This window comes from Rhinoderma darwinii, chromosome 10 (assembly GCF_050947455.1).
Source record: "Rhinoderma darwinii isolate aRhiDar2 chromosome 10, aRhiDar2.hap1, whole genome shotgun sequence".
In the NCBI taxonomy this organism is placed as follows: Eukaryota; Metazoa; Chordata; class Amphibia; order Anura; family Rhinodermatidae; genus Rhinoderma; species Rhinoderma darwinii.
This window is the reverse complement of record NC_134696.1, coordinates 20,602,138-20,625,135: the sequence shown is the minus strand read 5'-3', so window position 1 is coordinate 20,625,135 and position 22,998 is coordinate 20,602,138. Positions and strand designations below refer to the sequence as shown.

General features: G+C 39.6%; 1 protein-coding gene and 1 long non-coding RNA gene across 2 annotated transcripts in view; one reads left to right on the top strand and one right to left on the bottom strand.

The window, feature by feature from the left end:
* The window catches only part of GPR153 (G protein-coupled receptor 153), a 58,440-nt gene that overhangs the window by 30,041 nt on the left and 5,401 nt on the right, over positions 1–22,998 (bottom strand). Inside the window, exon 2 of the mRNA XM_075839451.1 lies at positions 3,856–4,346. Within this exon, the coding sequence (XP_075695566.1) occupies positions 3,856–4,232 (377 nt within the window). The 5' untranslated portion in view covers positions 4,233–4,346. The remainder of the gene's footprint in view (positions 1–3,855; positions 4,347–22,998) is intronic.
* LOC142661840 (uncharacterized) overlaps positions 18,528–22,998 on the top strand; it is a 46,445-nt gene continuing 41,974 nt past the window's right edge. The window contains exon 1 of the long non-coding RNA XR_012850826.1: positions 18,528–18,652. This is a non-coding gene — a long non-coding RNA (uncharacterized LOC142661840). The remainder of the gene's footprint in view (positions 18,653–22,998) is intronic.

The following is a 22,998-nucleotide window of genomic DNA, read 5'->3' as shown; positions in this document are numbered from 1 at the left end:
CTGTACTGATCCTGAGTTACAGCCTGTATTATACTCCAGAGCTGCACTCACTATTCTGCTGGTGGAGTCACTGTGTACATACATTACTTATCCTGTACTGATCCTGAGTTACATCCTGTATTATACTCCAGAGCTGCACTCACTATTCTGCTGGTGGAGTCACTGTGTACATACATTATATTACTTATCCTGTACTGATCCTGAGTTACAGCCTGTATTATACGTTAAACTGCAGACACTATTCTGCTGGAGGAGCTGTTAGGGTGTGTCTGTTATCAAGCTTGTTTACTATTTCCAGATACAACCAGCAGAACTGTGAATACAGCTCTGAATTAATATAGCTGACTATAATTCAGGATCAGTACAAGATAAATAAAATTATACAATCTATTTACAAAGTGAGTCAGCTTAATATGTAGATTATATCTGTATTTAAATGGTAAAATGGTGTTTGAAGGTAGAGTTATGACCATCCTAAAGTAGCTGTATGACTGCAGAATCAGACTATGCAGAGTTTGTAGTCTGTTACCATGGAGACACATAGATCTCATTACAGTCATAGGACAGTTGTCAGAGCTTTAGTTTCACAAAAAATTTCGGAACTTTTTTTAAATTATACTATGAAAACGTATTATAGAGAATATGTCAGCTCACATTATGTCTGTTTTAGTAGATACTTGTTTTCCCCATAAAATCATAATTCTGCAGTATCTTAAAACTCTGCGCTGTGCAGTTCCTCTGTTATTCCTCCTGCAAATTTATGTCTAAGTTGACAATTGGGTCTCCCTACAAAGTCTGACACTGCCCAATCAGTGCTCTCCTATCAATGGGCACAATTTTATTGCCCACCTTCTTCATCCACTTCCCTGGGGCATTTACACACTATACTAAGGTTTTCCAAACTTCCTCTAATTAGCTCCATTGACAACATTGGATGAAAATAAATTCACTTGAATGCCACTTTCTTTATTAGGGCATGGCCCCACGTGGCGTATTTCTTTCGCAACTGTCCGCATCAATGCCGCACAGAATCTGCGTTGCAGATTCTGTTGCGGATCTGCCCAAAATGTGCAGTAAATTGATGCGGACTGGCCGTTGCGTATTGAGGTGAAAGTACTTCCCTTCTCTGTATCAGTGCAGGATAGAGAGAAGGGACAACACTTTCCTTAGTGAAAGTAAAAGAATTTCATACTTACCGGCCGTTGTCTTGGTGACGCGTCCCTCTTTCGCCATCCAGCCCGACCTCCCTGGATGACGCGGCAGTCCATGTGACCGCTGCAGCCTGTGATTGGCTGCAGCCATCACTTGGACTGAATCGTCATCCCAGGAGGTCGGACTGGAGGAAGAAGCAGGGAGTTCTCGTAAGTATGAAATTCTTTTTTTTTTACAGGTATATTGTGATCGGAAGTCACTGTCCAGGGTTCTGAAACAGTTACTGCCGATCGCTTAACTCTTTCAGCACCCTGGACAGTGACGTTGCCTAGCAACGCTCCTGTACTTACGGGAGCCCCATTGACTTCCTCAGTCTGGCTGTAGACCTAGAAATACACATAGGTCCAGCCAGAATGAAGAAATGTTAAAAAAACAATACGCTCCACAGCACACATAACATGTGCATGACATCTGCGGACTTCATTGCGGAATTTAGAATCTCCATTGAAGTCAATGGAGAACTTCCGCAATGAGTCCGCAACCAGTCCGCCACACGTCCGCAACATCCATTGTATGCTGCGGACACCAAATTCCGCACCGCAGCCTATGCTCCGCAGCGGAAGTTTCTGCATTGTCTAAACGAACACTACTAAAAAGCAGTGGAAGGCAATGGAGAAACGGGTCCGCTGCGGATTAACGCTGTGGAGTGTCCGCAGCGAAATTCCAGAGCAATTCCGCCACGTGGGGCTTTGGCCTTACACTCCCATAGCAGATTATTGCGCCACTTCCATGGACCATGGATCACGAACAGCTTTGCAGCCTTAGGGTATCTCTGGGCATGCCCAAATGCTCAGCTATATCTGATGTGGATGCCTATACATCTAGGGAAGAAAATATTATATGTATGTATATATATATATATATTTATATATATATATATATATATATATATATATATATATATATGTATATATATATATATATATATATATATATATATATATATGTCCTATAGTTCTTGACCTACCTGTAGGGGGCATCTTATTCTTTTACAGTTCTCTTATTCTTTTACATTGAATTATGAAAACCTTTACAACCTTATACACGCCTGATATATTTCACTGTACTTTCAAGGAGAAAATATATTCAGGCATCCAGCCATGAATTTATTGTGGATCTGAAGGTCAAAGAAGAAATATGAGCTTTCTAGGTCACCGGAGCTCATACATAAACATGGAAATCCACTACAAATGGGAATTTATGGTAGTAACTATTAATAAAATGACCGTAACACCCATTAATATGCTATTTGTTGTAAACCCACAAAACATTAATAATTCCTCTAGGAACGATCGATAGAGACATTGTATATGTCTGTGGGGTGTCCAATTTTGCCTTTGGCATCCTAATCTCGAATTTCCACATTAGCAGAGGATAAGGCAGGAATATAATATGGTCTTTCCAATAATAAACATAAACTTGGAAGACGCCTATCACTTGTGATTACTCGTAAGTGCGATAATGACAGCAACAGCGCAACGTCCAGATCAATAAATATTCATCACTGGCCGTCCTCTATTGATGTATGAGTTTATTTGGTCATTATCTCTCACAGTAAAAAATTGGTATAAGATCGAAGCGTCATCAAAAGGGAATTAATCTGTTCTTCATAAGGGTTTGTTCACATGGAGGAATCCGCCGCAAAATTCCGTCTTCCATTTATTTCAATGGGAGGCGGATGTTTCTTTTTCCCGCAAGCTGATTATTTCAGCTAGCGGGAACAAGAAGCGTCCTGCTCGATCTTCAGGCAGATTCCAGCCAATCCTCCCATTGATGTCAATGGGAGGGAGGAATAGTCGGCAGGAATAGTTCCGTGGCGGAATTTGCAGCAGGACCCGCCACGCAAAATCCGCCTGTGAACAAGCCCTTAAGGTGTTTTTATGCATCTTTTTTAAAATGCACTTCGCAACAAAAAAGTCGTCGTATTATAAGCAATGTAGTTTCATATTTTTTAAGCTATTGGGGTAGGTTTACTTAGACTAGCGTTTCATACGCTAGTCTTAATCCCGAATTCGTTGGAGTAAAATGTGGCAAATTTATTGAGAGGCGAATGCGTTAGAAATTGAAATCTACGCTCATTATGAGCAGGTGTAAATTTGTGCTATAATTTACGCAAATTTCGAAAGAAATAATAGTAAATCTATTGGACTAATGGTGGCCGAGCCCCATCTCCCCCAAACCCACCGACTTATCTTGTCAATTTTCATGCGTTGAGAGTCGCAAATTTTAGCATAAATATGGCGTGCACCACAATATGAGACTTTTCGACACCAAAAAAGTGTTGTAAATCGATGAATAAGTTGCCCCGATTGGCTTTTTTATACAGTGCCAGCGCAAGAGGAGAATTATATAGAGGAGGGGTGGCCACATGGCAGAGAAGGGGTGCTGACTGAGTTAACCACTAACCCCTTCATCCTAGCAAGACTGGAGGGTCTAGTTCTTGCAGGCACCCACAGAACCCTACGCTGTGTACGAGAAAAGGGTTCCCCCATCATAGACATAACTTGAAGCTCCAGGACCCCACTGCAAAATCGGTAACATGGTCCCCAACTATTAAGTCTCATTTATGCGTCATGCATGAAAACTGATGATTCTTCTTCAGAACATGAATTTTAGGTCTTTTTCGGGATTCCAGAGACCTACCTGTAGTTTACTGGCCAGCGTACCATCCACATACGATGATAGGATAATGAGGTGACAGAAAAGCAGGTGACAAGGCTTAAGGTGTAGAACGTAGAGACAAACACTTTGCAGACCCCTTCATTCCACTCATAGTCCGAGTGCTGTTTTCTTAGTTGGACCACCGAGTACATGGTGATGGGTATGGCCATATTAAGAATATGAGTTCCGGCCAATGTGCAGATTAAAAATTCCAAAGGCTTCCATTTCTTCTGTTTGGCACTTATACTGAGAATCCCCCAGGCGTTCGCTAATAGTGAGATCCCTGAACATATAAGCCAGGCTACCGCGTTGTTGTGCAGTCTCTGCTCATCATTCATGGTGGAGGGTGAAGGCACCATTAGGAGAAGACAGTAGAGGATCAGATATGGAGACCAGTAATAATGTTAAATGCATCTTCTGGTACAAGTTGTTAGGCTAGTAAAATGACAATATATCCATTCTGTCTGGGCAACCTGTAAGATATAAAAATGTGGAGAGTCCATTAACATAATACGGTGGTGCAGTTATCATTGCTATATCACAGTCTTGGGTTTTAACCTGACCAATTGGGCATTGAATTAGAAAATCATCAACTTTTGATGAAAATCACCAGATTAGTTAAATCTAGGCTTCATGCACAAAGCTGTGTTGTATGATTCCCTAATATGCCTCCAATAATAAATGCTATGAGTCAATAATATACTTCCATCTACCTCTGCTTTTATATAAAAGCACAAAGAAACATTTTCTTTTTTTTAAACTCGTTTTATTGAAAAAATTCACAATACAAATGTCTTGGGTAAAGAACAGCAATGAAATACATTTAGGAAATAGTACATTACATGAACATAGTCACAAAGAAACATTTTCATATTCTGTATTTCCTAATTTGCTCATTATGGTCTCCTATTATATTATTGTATAATAATGCCCAGTATGGAAAACATATAACTACTATAATACTGCCTCCTATATACAAGAATATAACTACTATAATACTGCCTCCTATATACAAGAATATAACTACTATAATACTGCCTCCTATATACAAGAATATAACTACTATAATACTGCTCCTATATACAAGAATATAACTACTATAATACTGCCTCCTATATACAAGAATATAACTACTATAATACTGCTCCTATATACAAGAATATAACTACTATAATACTGCCCCTATATACAAGAATATAACTACTATAATACTGCTCCTATATACAAGAATATAACTACTATAATACTGCCCCTATATACAAGAATATAACTACTATAATACTGCCCCTATATACAAGAATATAACTACTATAATACTGCTCCTATATACAAGAATATAACTACTATAATGCTGCCCCCTATATACAAGAACATAACTACTATAATAAGGCCCCCTATATACAAGAATATAACTACTATAATACTGCCCCTATATACAAGAATATAACTACTACAATACTGCCCCTATATACAAGAATATAACTACTATAATACTGCCCCTATATACAAGAATATAACTACTATAATACTGCCCCTATATACAAGAATATAACTACTATAATACTGCCCCCTATATACAAGAATATAACTACTATAATACTGCCCCTATATACAAGAATATAACTACTATAATACGGCCTCCTATATACAAGAATATAACTACTTTAATACTGCCCCTATATAATATACAAGAATATAACTACTATAATACTGCCTCCTATATACAAGAATATAACTACTATAATACGGCCTCCTATATACAAGAATATAACTACCATAATACTGCTCCTATATACAAGAATATAACTACTATAATACTGCTCCTATATACAAGAATATAACTACTATAATACTGCCCCTATATACAAAAATATAACTACTATAATACGGCCTCCTATATACAAGAATAGAACTGCTATAATACTGCCCCCTATATACAGGAATATAACTACTATAATACTGCTCCTATATACAAGAATATAACTACTATAATACTGCCCCCTATATACAGGAATATAACTACTATAATACTGCTCCTATATACAAGAATATAACTACTATAATACTGCTCCTATATACAAGAATATAACTACTATAATACTGCTCCTATATACAAGAATATATCTACTATAATACTGCCCCCTATGTACAAGAATATAACTACTATAATACTGCCGCTATATACAAGAATATAACTGCTATAATACTGCCTCCTATATACAAGAATATAACTACTATAATACAGCCCCCCTATTTACAAGAATATAACTACTATAATACTGCCCCCTATATACAAGAATATAACTACTATAATACTGCTCCTATATACAAGACTATAACTACTATAATACTGCCCTTATATACAAGAATATAACTATTATAATACTGCCCCTATATACAAGAATATTACTACTATAATACTGCTCCTATGTACAAGAATATAACTACTATAATACTGCTCCCTATATACAAGAATATAACCACTATAATACTGCTCCTATATACAAGAATATTACTACTATAATACTGCTCCTATGTACAGGAATATAACTACTATAATACTGCCCCTATATACAAGAATATAACTGCTATAATACTGCCTCCTATATACAAGAATATAACTACTATAATACTGCCCCCTATATACAAGAATATAACTACTATAATACAGCCCCCCTATTTACAAGAATATAACTACTATAATACTGCCCCCTATATACAAGAATATAACTACTATAATACTGCACCCTATATACAAGAATATAAGTACTATAATACTGCTCCTATGTACAAGAATATAACTACTATAATACTGCTCCCTATATACAAGAATATAACTACTATAATACTGCCTCCTATATACAAGACTATAACTACTATAATACTGCCCCTATATACAAGAATATAACTACTATAATACTGCCTCCTATATACAAGACTATAACTACTATAATACTGCCCCTATATACAAGAATATAACTACTATAATACTGCTCCTGTATACAAGAATATAACTACTATACTACTGCCCCCTATATACAAGAATATAACTACTATAATACTGCTTCCTATATACAAGAATATAACTACTATAATACTGCCCCTATATACAAGAATATAACTACTATAATACTGCTCCTATATACAAGAATATAACTACTATAATACTGCCCCCTATATACAAGAATATAACTACTATAATACTGACCCTATATACAAGAATATAACTACTATAATACTTCCCCCTATATACAAGAATATCACTACTATAATACTGCCCACTATATACAAGAATATAACTACTATAATACTGCCCACTATATACAAGAATATAACTACTATAATACTGCCCCTATATACAAGAATATAACTACTATAATACTGCCCCTATATACAAGAATATAACTACTATAATACAGCCCACTCGTGACAGATAATACAGAACTACTATATGGACAAAAACATATTTCTATTCTACTCCAGGGTAAAAAAATGTGGATCTGAACAGGTAGAAGAATGTTTTTGACCAAAGCTTTAAAACCGGGAAGGAAGAAGGTGATGTAAAACACATATCTATCAAACTAAAGCCATTCCTCCAGCTCCATCCTATCTGCACATCGCAGCTGCTGTCCTCAGGGATGGAGTTCTCTCTCAGGAATGATAGTTTTACTTGTAGGAAAGTGCCATTTCTTATCATAAGTGCTGGACACATTTTTTTTAGCTTTTCAATCCAAACTGTAACTGTGCATCTGAAATGTTTTTTTCGCAGAGATATTTTGCGTTAAAGCTTAAAGTCTCGAACATCGTTCTGAACACCTTTACAGAATGTAATAAAACGATGATTCACCAAAGTGTGGGCTTCATAATGCAACAGACAAAAATAACCCGAGCGCTGTGATACTTCTGTCAAGTGACCTTTACATCTTAATAATCACATTCTGCCATCACACTAATCTACACTTCATGCAAAATCTTTTAAATACTTTGCTTAAATGGAAAAAATACACTTGATTTCTAAGTAGCCTGTATCTCTATCTGGTTTTTCGGAAGAGCCTATCAAATATTTCACCATGATTCATCTCGGAGAACCAGTGGAAGCCAATATAAAATCTGAGCCGAAGCCCCAAATATCCCCCTGTACCCCAACCTTTCCATATGTAAAATACAGCTTAGATTTAGGGCATGCCAATATGGGTATGTCAAAAAAAATGTTGCGTTACCCCAAGAATGCATAGGATACAGCAAAGGTGTAAGCTCCTAGGCCTTAAAGAGGACCTATCACTTCCCTTGACACGTCTGTTTTAGTAAATAATTGTATTTTCCATGAAATAACAATTCTGAAGTTTCTTTTCTTAAATGTCTACTTTGTGACGTTCCTCTGTTATTCCTCCTAAAACTGTATGAATAAATTGACAACGGAGTGTTACCAGTTGGGGGTGTGTCCCTTCACAGAGTGACATTGTCCAATCAGTGCTGACAGGGTGAGACTGTGTAGGGACACGCCCCTTTGACAAGAGGAATGGTAACACCCAGTTGTCAATTTATTCATAAATTTAAAGGGGGAATAACAGAGGAACAACACATCGCACAGTTTTAAGAAAAGATGTTCCAGAATTGTTATTTCATGGGGAATACAAGTATTATCTAAAATAGACATGTCAGGAGAGGCGACAGATTCCCTTTAATGCAAAATCTTTAACCGGTTCCCCACCTATCATGTGCCTTTTATAATATTAGTACCTTCTTACGTGACAGAGGGACCTTTAGGGGACTGCTACCTCTGCACCCGCTTTATATCCCCCACTGGGATACTGGATGAATGTGGCAACTATTGTTGATCAATAGGATTCTGCAGTGGTCCATAACTAGTTCGCCTGCGGGTTTTCCTCACTTGACTAACTAAGAACAGCCATTTTCCATGGCCACAGAATTGGGAAAGGACTACCAACCTATTGATCTTTTTCATGTCGGGTTCAGGTGAGGAGTCCAATGACCATGAGTTACTATAGATCCTTGGGTTGAAGAATCCCGGGCAATGGGGGGCTCCATTACACAAAGAAGACCATCACTCCTCCTCTCTGTGTGACTAGCCAAGGGGTGGGGGGGGGGGGGGGTTGTTGTATGGCTTGTAAGTAATTTTAGATGGCCATAAAGCAGTTTTCCTACTAGTTTTCTAGTTACTATCATACATATATTCCCTGTTGCTCCTATAGGGGGAGTGAAGACATTGGCCTCAGCTCGAGTAAGTCCATCCTTTTGCACAGCCATTGCAAAGGGACCCGTCAAAGGGGTCATGCTACAAGGGAGGGGGTGAATAGTTACCGGATACTAGTATTTCGTCATAGTAAGGATGGTGGCATGTACTAGCACCATGAAGGGGGACGTTTTTGATTTTTGCTATAGGGTTCCCTCTCCTGTGTTTACCCCTAGTGGACGCTATCAATTAAAAATGTTAGCATGCACATATGGTTATAAGGCTTCTCGAATTTGGGATTTACAGATCACAAAATAGGCATTCAAACATAATAGCTGCGTTGGATAATGGGTATTGTACGCAGTTATCTTAGGGCGTATGCATGGAATAGATCCACAGCATTCTGCGTGCCAGATAAAAGGGGGCTTACATTTTTGCAATCGAAAACACAAGCAACATGAAGTTTATAGGATGCGTTCCATAAATGGATAAAGTGCAGTATCCACATACAATTTACTGAACGGCCAATAGTTATGATAAAAATGCAAGTTTATCAAATCCATCTGTAGACAACGTCTCCTTATGTCAGGCATGCGTCCAATTAGACCGGCCATGGAAAATGTGATTCCATGGTTTTAAGTTGGGCCAAATAGGGAATAGTACGCAAACGAAATTCTATGTTGACTTTTAGAGGAAAAAACCTTGCCACAAGGGGTTAATGCAAAATATACAGAACGCTGTAGATTGCAGAAGCCGGCAGACGTGATGTGTGATGAGGACTGGCCGCAGTTCATGTTTATGTTGCCGCTTGTTGCACAATGTTCTCTATAGGGAACAGAGGAAAGGTTTTTTTTTAGTGACTTGGGATATGAGATGGATTTGCGGAGAGATGAAGCAGTGCAGTCAGGCAGTCAGGATTCATTTTCTGGGCAAACAGATCTGTTCTGAAAGAAAGGCAACAGCAGGTGACCCACATCGCCCCGAAATAAAACATTTTTTACAATGGCGAGATCACTTGTACCTAAAAGCCCCTTTAAAGTAAATTTCCGCCCTACAACGCCATTTGGTTTTGTTTTTTAATCTAAATAGGTTCAAAATTCTGTGCTTATTAATAATTTCAACCAGTCTGAGCTTTTTGTAGAGATAAGCGGCGCCAATGGTATCAGACAGCCACTTATCTTCCTCTTTCCATAGAGATGACATGCCTGGTCAGTCTGGAAGAGTTCCTATAAGATGTGTTGACCTCACTGACGTCATTGCTGTAGCAGTGGACACAAAGACCGGCGAGGGAGCAAGGAGTCCTAGTGATATCCTATCAATGTCTTTAGTGACATCTACCCTTTAAAGGTTTCATCTTATAAAAAAAAAGAGATAAACGATGAACTGCTCAGCTATGGAGGTAATATGGATGCTACAGTCAGCCCCTCTCTACCCTCTAAGGGCTGATAACAGGGAACAAAAGCTTGATGAAATATTTTTAGGTTTAGGGTCCCTTTAATTCACAGGCTAAACCTCAGCCGGCTACAGTGACACATAAAATACGAAAATAAATGACTAAAAAATAATTTATCATCATAAAAGCATTAATTAACACGACTGTAATTATTTAGAATTATAAATATATCATCACATCGTACATCACCGTTTCATAAGAACGAGGAGCCACAAGCAAGCTTAAAGGGGTTGTCCAGTCGTAAGATATTGATGGCCTATCCTCAAAATAGGCCATCATTATCTGATCGGTAGGGGCCCGCCGATTGGCTGTTTTGAAGGGGTCGTAACGCTCGTATGAGCGCTGCTTCCCCTTCATTCCTTACCAGCTCGTACAGTGAATCGCCGACACACTTGAGGCGGCGGTCCACAGTATTACAGCCATCAAGTGAATGGGAGAGGGTTGTAATACTGTGAACCGCTGCTACAAATGTGCCGGCAATTCACAGTACGAGCAGCGACAGTAATGAAGGAGAAGCGCCGCAGCCGCTTCAAAACAGTGCCGAGAGTCGGACCCCCACCGATCAGATGTTGATGGCCTATCCTGGCCATATCCTGAGGATAGGCCATCAATTCCTTATGACTGGACAGCTGAAGGCGCTGTTCACATCACGTCTGAGCCTTGCCCCAGGCGCATACTTTGGGAGGATTGCCCGACGCAGAGAAGACTCTGAGATATGAGTAAGAAACATACAGCGGCATGTATCGCCCAATAGTTCCCATGTTAAAAAAATTGTATACCGCGTGGTATATGTTTTTTTTGCGGGATGCCTCTGCATAGAAAAGCTAAGACAACAACTACACAGCAAAAAGGTATACCAACATATACCAACCCGGCGGAGGCCAAAAGGACAAAGGACACTCTTTTGATCCGTCGGGTAAATGGAGCCCTATGGATACGTTTGGCGTTTACGCTGGGGGAGCGTATATACACGAATCGTAGGGCTCAAACAGAGTCTGAAGGAAGGATTTTATATTTTCAAAAACATTTCCTTGAAAATGTCTGGATGTGTTTTATCTGAAGTGAGGAATAAATGATTCAGTACTTTCTTTTCTAATAATAGCGGCGCTTAAAGTGGAACTAACGCTATCCGGGTCGCTTCATATAATGTGATTCTGATTAAGAATTTATACAGCCCACATGCAGCTCCAAATGAGAAAAAGATGGAATGTCTATCTCCCTATATGAGAACAGGATTCTGAATAATGGATTTTAACACGCTCAATACATCACCTTGAGAAATAATGGATTTATTATGTTTTTGTCAGTCGGTAGGATGTTTCTTCATGAAAAAAAAAGTGCTGAAAAGTTCACATAATAACTTTTTATCTGTGTAGGGAGCTGATGTATTCTACAGAAAATACACAAATGTAGGGTTTTTGTCTACGCTGGGGCTTAAAATCTAATTTCTCCATCTTAAAGGGGTGCTCTGCTTTAGACAATCCATACTTGTTAGAAGGTTCCCTTGAAAATAAACTGATCACAAATGTCCCCCCTGCTGAGACCCCCCCAGTGATCAGCTGTAATCTGTGAGGAAATCTGGCAGTAAGTGTTCAATTTCCCTGCAGCGCCACCACAGGAAAAATAAAGCATTACACAGTGTCCATTCATATCTATGGGTTGTCTGTGTAATGCAGGACAGGACAGGTCCTCCAGAGCAAGAGACGCTCTTTGCAACTGCTCTCTACGATGGCCCATAGATAGATGGAACTCACTTCCAGAATTTCCTAATAGAGTATATGAAAATGGGTTTTCTAAACTAGACAACCCATTTGACCTGTCCATCCACAGATTTTTTTGGGCCCTTCCCAAAATCTAAGTCAAACCATCCTCAGACATCTCCCAAAAGAGAGACAGTTGGATTTCAATCAGTCCGATCCTATTGCTCTGTCTGAGATAAGGACTCTCATCTATTAGCCAGAGCAGCTACAAAGAGTGTCTACAACTCTGGAGGACCCGGCATGGCCATGCATCACACAGACAGCCCACTGATTTCAATGGAAACTATGTAATGCTTCATTTCCCCTGTGGTGGCGCTGCAGGGAATTTAAACACTTGGTACCAGGTTCCCTCGCAGATTACAGCTGATCACTGGAGGTTCTAGAAGCTGTATATCATGTGATCAGCTTTGGGAAATTCTTCCAAAGAAAGATGACTGGGGATTTGGATCTCATTTAACAAAACTATATAATGGAAAAACTAGCCCTATAGAAACCAATCAGAGCTCAGTTTTCATTTCTTACACTTCTCTGGGAACATGACAGCTGCCCTGTGATTGGTTTCTACGTACAACATGGCCTATACTGTCCTATATTTTGAACGAGAAAAAATATTTTACGCCTTTATTTGATTTAGAGAAGAATTTTAGACGCCTGTATCTTCAGCATCACAATAACCACAACATGTATTATAGTAATACATTAGCTTTTTCAGGAAATATGAGGTCGCTAAGATCAAAAACACAAGCCCACAAAGTAGTCACCGGAAAGATAAGCGCCTCCATTAATCACTCGGCAATAGCCGCATTCAGATTGAGCACTTGACAATGTTGCCACTTAGAGAAATGCAGTAATTAACAGAAAAAATTAAAGCTGCGGCGACTGGGACAAGTTCTCTGAGTCCGTGCAGAACATCCTGTTATGGATTAATACGTCTGGCTTCAGTCGCCATCAAGCTGGCTGCGAAATACACTCATACTATTTGTACTTTCTCTTTTCGACAAAATGACACATAATATCAGTAAATTAGAGGAGAAGGCGACAGTGTGACAACTCAAGACAATTTACTGCCACCAAGTGTAAAGTGATGCGTCCGGGAACAACATTACATAATAACTGAAGACATAATACAGAGTACATAAAGCAAAGGGGGTCACCTATAAGATCTAGTTCAGGACAGTAATGGCGGCCTTAGGTACGATTTATAATGTGGAGTTGGAAAATGAAGTCTGAGATCTGATTGGTTGCATGGTCAACACCATTGTTCTTACCTGCATCAGTTCTAATATCACACATGTCTAGTCTGTCCTTTCTGGAGGGATCTAACGTGGACCACTTGGTTGCTGGGATATAACTTCCTGGGAGGAGGCAAAGCGGGAGCACAGAATAGATAAGTATTGTACGGGCACTGCTGAATATTGTAGCGATACTACTGTATATTGTATGGGCAATGCTGAATGTTTTAGGGGTACTTCTGTATATTGTATGGGCATTGCCGAATACAGTGCCCATACAATATACAGAAGTACCCATACATACAATATCCAGCAATGCCCATACAGTACTTACCTGTTCTGCGCTCCCACACTGCCTCCTTCATTCACACCCAGGAAGTTTTATCCCAGCAACCAATGTATGGGTACTTCTGTATATTGTATGCTCACTGCTGAATATTGTATGGACACTTCTCTATATTGTATGGGCACTGCTGTATATTGTATAGAAAGTGTTCCTCTGTATATTGTATAGAAACTGCTGAATATTGTATGGGAACTGCTGAATATTGTATGGACATGCTCTATATATTGTATGGGAACTGCTGAATATTGTATGGACATGCTCTATATATTGTATGGGAACTGCTGAATATTGTATGGACATGCTCTATATATTGTATGGGAACTGCTGAATATTGTATGGACATGCTCTATATATTGTATGGGAACTGCTGAATATTGTATGGGAACTGCTGAATATTGTATGGACATGCTCTATATATTGTATGTGCTCTGCTGAATATTGTGTAGGTACTTCTTTATATTGTATGGGTACTTTTGTGTATTTTATGGGCACTGCTGCGTATTGTATGGGACTGCTCTATATTGTTTGGACACTGCTGAATATTGTAGGGTTACATCTTTATATTATATGGGCACTGCTGAATATTGTAGGGGTGCTTCTTTATTTTGTATGGGCACTGCTGAATATTGTAGGGGTGCTTCTTTATTTTGTATGGGCACTGCTGAATATTGTAGGGGTGCTTCTTTATTTTGTATGGGCACTGCTTAATATTGTATGGATACTTCTGTATATTGCATCGACACTGCTGAATATTGTAGGGGTGCTTCTTTATTTTGTATGGGCACTGCTTAATATTGTATGGATACTTCTGTATATTGCATCGACACTGCTGAATATTGTAGGGATAGCTCTTTATATTTTATGGGCACTGCTGAATATTGTAGGGGTGCTTCTTTATTTTGTATGGGCACTGCTGAATATTGTAGGGGTGCTTCTTTATTTTGTATGGGCACTGCTGAATATTGTAGGGGTGCTTCTTTGTTTTGTATGGGCACTGCTTAATATTGTATGGATACTTCTGTATATTGCATCGACACTGCTTAATATTGTATGGATACTTCTGTATATTGTATGGGCACTGCTTAATATTGTATGGATACTTCTGTATATTGTATGGGCACTGCTTAATATTGTATGGATACTTCTGTATATTGTATGGGCACTGCTTAATATTGTATGGGTACGTCTGTATATTTTATGAGCACTGCTAAATATTGTATGGGTACGTCTGTATATTTTATGAGCACTGCTAAATATTGTATGGACACTTCTCTATATTGTATGTGCACTGCTGTATATTGTATAGAAACTGCTGAATATTTTATGGACACTGCTGAATTTTGTAGGGTTACATCTTTATATTGTATGGGCACTGCTGAATATTGTATTGAAACTGCTGAATATTGTATTGAAACTGCTGAATATTGTATGGGTTTATCCCTATATTGTATGGCCACTGCTAAATATTGTATGGCCACTGCTAAATATTGTATGGGCACTGCTGAATATTGTAAGGGAGCCTCTTTATATTGTATTGGTACTTCTGTATACTGCATGGGCACTTCTCTATATTGCATGGGCAAAGCTTAATATTGAAGGGGTACCTCTTTATGTTGTATGGGCACCAGTGAATATTGTATGGTAACTGCTGTATACTGTTTGAGCACTATTGTGTGTTATATGGCAACTGATAAATAGTGTACGGGAACTACCACCATGTATTGAATAGGAACTCCTGTAAACCGTATAGCCACTGTGTTCTGCATGGGCATTGTTGAATATTATATGGGTACTATTGTACATTGCACTGGTTATACTTCTGTATATTGAATATTTACAAACATCATTTTGACTAGTATTTTGTTTATTTATGTTGTATAGAATGACACATCTGTATATTGCATAATCATTGCATCATATTATATGAGAACTGCTATATATTATATGAATACTACGTAGATATTGTAATGCACAGATTTGGCCGGCTCTGCTGCATACTGTAAACATCTACTCCAAAATGACATTGCGGCGAAGGCACTAGTGTGTCCTAATGTGGGGATCCGTACATGTGTGTCGGCACTTCTAGGTATAATTTAGGGCTATCACAAATCACGAGGGTCATAAACGTAGACACAATTGATACAACCAAGAACGACAATGTGAAGAAGCATCAAGAAACACAAAATAAGAATAAAGTTGCCTTCCATTTGTTTTCAGTGCAACACATTCTTTCATAAAGGGACACTATAGCTAACGTCTACCTAGTCTCCGGTCTATTGTTCTCTGTTATCAGCCATTATCAGGCTGGTCAGAGGCTTTAATATTTTTTAACTGGATGTCCATGAAGATTCCTACAGCGATGATCACTACTTTATCCCTTATATCTCCAGAACCATTACATTAACCTCCATATAAGAGACTGATATGAGACGCTCTTCTTATAACGCTGCTGAACTATTATAAGGTCCAGACGTTGAGCGTTACTATAGATTACGCTTCTCTATTTATAGATCGTTTTACACCTGAAGCTAAAAATAGACTGAGCAATATTACGGGACATTAACTCCCCGAGGAAGTCTTCAGCGGTGACTATGGGCAGATCTATTCATCATCATCATCATCATCATCATCATCATCATCATCAGACACAGTGGTAACCATTATTACAGAACATTATAATGTGTAGCGGCAGTGGTGCATCATGGGAGTCATTGTAAAACAATACATAAAAGTAAAGATCACTCTGCACCAATGACGAATAATAATAATAAGTTTAACGCAATGTAATGTGTCAAGTGCCTGAGACCTAACAAGGGTCCTTACTAGTTAAAATAAAGTGTTGTAACTCCAGATCATATGACAGAGGGGGCGATGGAGGTGTGAGGAGGTGGTCTCTATAGCTGCCGCAGGGGTTACGTTGCCTAGCAACAGCACAATGAAACAGTATCTTATATACTAGAATAGAAAGAATCCAAATTTTTATTTAGCCACATTATTAAGGTGTTACAATTCGAAATCTCTCTCTCTCTCTCTCTCTCTATATATATATATATATAATCTAAATATATCTCAAATTTACCTATTCTTCTGGATTGTCCAAAGTAGGTTAGGATTATAGGATTACCGAACTCTCAGCCGAGTAGGAAAGTGTCAGAGAAATGCCTCCGGCAGCCGCCACTAGAGGGAGCCTTGGATTTATATTGCTCCCATTAAAACTATAAATATATGTCTGCAGAGAGCTCCCTCTTGTGGTTGCTGCAAGAAACCCAATTTTGTCAGATTCTGCAAGTTGTCCGATTTTAGCAAATTAAAGACTATGCACACCTTTGAAAACATTGCTGTTGTTTTTTATAATAAGAATGTGTATCAGTGTGTTTGGTGCAACTTTCTAAAAACTTTTTATTAAGAATGATTTCTACTTTTTGAGATACAGCTGCGGGATTGAGCTGTTACCGATCACATCTAAGTTCATAGATGGGAGCACAATTTTTATGAGTACAATTTTTTAGTTTTACTTGTTTTTGGGGCACTGTCTACAAGGGGGAGGTGGGGGGCTGTATGGCACTGTCCACAAGGGTGAGGTGGGGGGCTGTATGGCACGGTCTACAAGGGTGAGGTGGGGGGCTGTATGGCACTGTCTACAAGGGTGAGGTGGGGGGCTGTATGGCACTGTCTACAAGGGTGAGGTGGGGGGCTGTATGGCACGGTCTACAAGGGTAAGGTGGGGGGCTGTATGGCACGGTCTACAAGGCGGATATTGGGGGCTGTATGGCACTGTCCACAAGGGTGAGGTGGGGGGCTGTATGGCACGTCTACAAGGGTGAGATGGGGGGCTGTATGGCACTGTCTACAAGGGTGAGGTGCGGGGCTGTATGGCACTGTTTACAAGGGTGAGGTGGGGGACTGTATGGCATGGTCTACAAGATGGATATGGGGGGCTGTATGGCACGGTCTACAAGGGGGAGGTGGGGAGCTGCATGGCACTGTCTACAAGGGGGAAGTGGGGGGTGCTATGGCACGGTCAACAAGGGTAAGGTGGGGGCTGTATTGCACGGTCCACAAGGGGGAGGTGGGGGGCTGTATGGCACTGTCTACAAGGGGGAGGTGGGGGGCTGTATGGCACTGTCTACAAGGGGGAGGTGGGGGCTGGTATGGCACAATCTATAGGGGGCTGTGTGGCACTGTACAGGGGGGTGTATAGTACAATTTACTGGGGGGCTGTATGGCACAATGTACAGGGGGGGTTGTATGGCACAATCTACAGGGGGGCACTATCTACAAGGAAGGTCTTTGAGTGGCACCCAGGGGAGGGGGGCCCAGTCAAAAGTTTGCTATGGGGCCCAGTCTTTCCTAGTTAGGCCCCTGACCTTCACCCTTACAAGTGAATTTCATGATGTTTTTTTACAACCAACTGATAATCCATAATATCTGTTAATCAGGTCTCATAGGCACCGGATTAAAGTGATTTTACTGTACTTTGCTTCAGAACATAATCCCAAGTAAAAATGGGATTACCACGTTTTCTGGTAAAAGCTCAACCTGCAGACCACGCTGCGTGAATTAGGACAAATGTGAGGAGATGATAGCGGAGGAAACAAATGTTATAATGTCAGTTCTAGATTTTCTAATGCGGGCCATTATATTATCATTTATAATCTTCAGGCTGACGGCGTAATCACTCGTCTTTCTGGAGAGAACTAATTGTAATCTGGGCCTCTTGAAGAAATTACTGAGGGCAAGGAATACATTAGTGGCTCCCGTCCACGACGGAAGAAAAACCTCAAGATATGGCCGGTAATTGAATCCCAGGAATAGTTTATATTAATGATAGAACAAGATAAAATACGGCAGAATATACAGAATATATATTTATCTATACAGTATTTATATATGATCTTCAGGCTGGAAATCCATGACACAGGGCAGTTTTTAGGATTGTGCATAGCATCGCCTGTCTTTACTGAAGGGGGCGCCACTGCAGCTGGAGCATGCACAACCGATCCTGCATTAGGCAGTGTTACTCAGGCACGGAGTTATTATATTATTTGGTCACTATATGGTATATGGTACAAGAAGGGGTATCAGTATGAGATACTGTACATGGCACAGAAGCGTAGCTGGCGGGGGAGGCGGGCATCTGTGGTTTTACTGTAACATCTGCAACCAGGATCTCCACAGGCTGCCACATCAGGTCTGTGCTGCCACAAAAACAAAATAGTGTTAAATGGTGGAAAGTGACTCTACGACCCCAGGCGCCACTGAAATTGCCACCAAAAAGAAACCAATATTTTAGCTAGTAAAGGCATTTCCGATGACTACAGAGTTTTCACTGCTCCTGACTATGATAGAAAACCTCTATAAAGAGTAAACCACGTTATTACCACGTTATTATGTCTCATATGGAAACGGCTTGTAAAATAATCACAGGCTTCTGGGATGTTATAAACTTGATTGAACTTTCTTTAGCAGAAAAAATCTTTTTGTTGATTGCAAGTGAATCTAAAACATGTCCGTGAGATATCGATCCATAGACGGATGTGTGGGCAACAATAGGCACTGAATTCATTATAATCAAAGCTAGAATTTAATCATGTATACCTACCTATGTGGGTGATATTCATGTTACCTACCTATGCGGGTGATATTCATGAATACCTACCTATGCGAGTGAAATTCATGTATACCTACCTATGCAGGTGATATTCATGTTACCTACCTATGCGAGTGAAATTCATGTATACCTACCTATGTGGGTGTTATTCATGTATACTTTCCTATGCAGGTGATATTCATGTTACCTACCTATGTGGGTGCTATTCATGTTACCTACCTATGTGGGTGATATTCATGTTACCTACCCATGCGGGTGATATTCATGTTACCTACCTATGTGGGTGATATTCATGTTACCTACCTATGTTGGTGATATTCATGTTACCTACCTATGTGGGTGATATTCATGTTACCTACCTATGCGGGTGATATTCATGTTACCTACCTATGTGAGTGATATTCATGTTACCTACCTATGTGGGTGATATTCATGTTACCTACCTATGCGGGTGATATTCATGTTACCTACCTATGCGGGTGATATTCATGTATACCTACCTATGCGGGTGTTATTCATGCATACCTATCTATGCAGGTGATATTCATGTTACCTACCCATGCGGGTGATATTCATGTTACCTACCTATGTGGGTGGTATTCATGTTACCTACCTATGTGGGTGATATTCATGTTACTTACCTATGTGGGTGATATTCATGTTACCTACCTATCTGGGGGATATTCATGTTGCCTACCTATATGGGTGATATTCATGTTACCCACCTATGCGGGTGATATTCATGTATACTTACCTATGCGGGTGATATACATGTATACCTACCTCTGCGGGTGATATTCATGTTACCTACCTATGCGGGTTATATTCACGTTACCTACCTATGTGGGTGATATTCATGTTACCTACCTATGTGGGTGATATTCACGTTACCTACCTATGCGGGTATTATTTATGTATACCTACCTATGCGGGTGTTATTCATGTATACTTTCCTATGCGGGTGATATTCATGTTACCTACCTATGTGGGTGCTATTCATGCATACCTATGTATGCGGGTCATATACATGTTACCTACCTATGTGGGTGATATTCATGTTACCTACCTATGCGGGTGATATTCATGCATACCTATGTATGCGGGTGATATTCATGTTACCTACCTATGTGGGTGATATTCATGTTACCTACCTATGCAGGTGATATTCATGTTACCTACCTATGCGAGTGAAATTCATGTATACCTACCTATGTTGGTGTCATTCATGTATACTTTCCTATGCAGGTGATATTCATGTTACCTACCCATGCGGGTGATATTCATATTACCTACCTATGTGGGTGATATTCATGTTACCTACCTATGTTGGTGATATTCATGTTACCTACCTATGCGGGTGATATTCATGTTACCTACCTATGTGAGTGATATTCATGTTACCTACCTATGTGGGTGATATTCATGTTACCTACCTATGCGGGTGATATTCATGTTACCTACCTATGCGAGTGAAATTCATGTATACCTACCTGTGCGGGTGATATTCATGTATACCTACCTATGCGGGTGTTATTCATGCATACCTATCTATGCAGGTGATATTCATGTTACCTACCCATGCGGGTGATATTCATGTTACCTACCTATGTGGGTGGTATTCATGTTACCTACCTATGTGGGTGATATTCATGTTACTTACCTATGTGGGTGATATTCATGTTACCTACCTATCTGGGGGATATTCATGTTGCCTACCTATATGGGTGATATTCATGTTACCCACCTATGCGGGTGATATTCATGTATACTTACCTATGCGGGTGATATACATGTATACCTACCTCTGCGGGTGATATTCATGTTACCTACCTATGCGGGTTATATTCACGTTACCTACCTATGTGGGTGATATTCATGTTACCTACCTATGTGGGTGATATTCACGTTACCTACCTATGCGGGTATTATTTATGTATACCTACCTATGCGGGTGTTATTCATGTATACTTTCCTATGCGGGTGATATTCATGTTACCTACCTATGTGGGTGCTATTCATGCATACCTATGTATGCGGGTCATATACATGTTACCTACCTATGTGGGTGATATTCATGTTACCTACCTATGCGGGTGATATTCATGCATACCTATGTATGCGGGTGATATTCATGTTACCTACCTATGTGGGTGATATTCATGTTACCTACCTATGCAGGTGATATTCATGTTACCTACCTATGCGAGTGAAATTCATGTATACCTACCTATGTTGGTGTCATTCATGTATACTTTCCTATGCAGGTGATATTCATGTTACCTACCCATGCGGGTGATATTCATGTTACCTACCTATGTGGGTGATATTCATGTTACCTACCTATGTTGGTGATATTCATGTTACCTACCTATGCGGGTGATATTCATGTTACCTACCTATGTGAGTGATATTCATGTTACCTACCTATGTGGGTGATATTCATGTTACCTACCTATGCGGGTGATATTCATGTTACCTACCTATGCGAGTGAAATTCATGTATACCTACCTGTGCGGGTGATATTCATGTATACCTACCTATGCGGGTGTTATTCATGCATACCTATCTATGCAGGTGATATTCATGTTACCTACCCATGCGGGTGATATTCATGTTACCTACCTATGTGGGTGGTATTCATGTTACCTACCTATGTGGGTGATATTCATGTTACTTACCTATGTGGGTGATATTCATGTTACCTACCTATCTGGGGGATATTCATGTTGCCTACCTATATGGGTGATATTCATGTTACCCACCTATGCGGGTGATATTCATGTATACCTACCTCTGCGGGTGATATTCATGTTACCTACCTATGCGGGTTATATTCACGTTACCTACCTATGTGGGTGATATTCATGTTACCTACCTATGTGGGTGATATTCACGTTACCTACCTATGCGGGTATTATTTATGTATACCTACCTATGCGGGTGTTATTTCTGTATACTTACCTATGCTTGTGTTATTCATGTATACCTACCTATGCGGGTGATAGTCATGTTACCTACCTATGCGGGTGTTACTAATATCCAGTGTATGCAAACATGTGCAACATATTTTACATTATGTTTCGGGAGACTCCACCCCCTTATTCATGTATGGATAAGAGGGCGGAGTCTTCAGATACATTGCAGCAGGGTGTGAAGGGGGAAAAAGCTCAGCGTACTCAGGTTGAATATTTATGAACAGGGGAATGAGCCATGACCGCTCTCCTGCTGAGGTAGCACTAAAATGTCACGTCGTACACACAACTATTTATATATCAGCTGAGGGAACATTATAAAGCAGACATTTATTTTTTTACATTACTCCATCTTTACAATGTTTGATACCCCAGGCAGCTGTCTCAGGTTGCATCATTATAAGGCTAGATCTTCACCATATCATGTGCTGCTTAAAAAGGTTTCCAGTCGTATGTAAATCAAGCTTCATCATTGTATAATAAAAAGTCCTGCAGATTTCTAATATACTTTGTGTTTAAATGCCTCATTATTTGCAAGATCTCTGCTTGCTGTGAG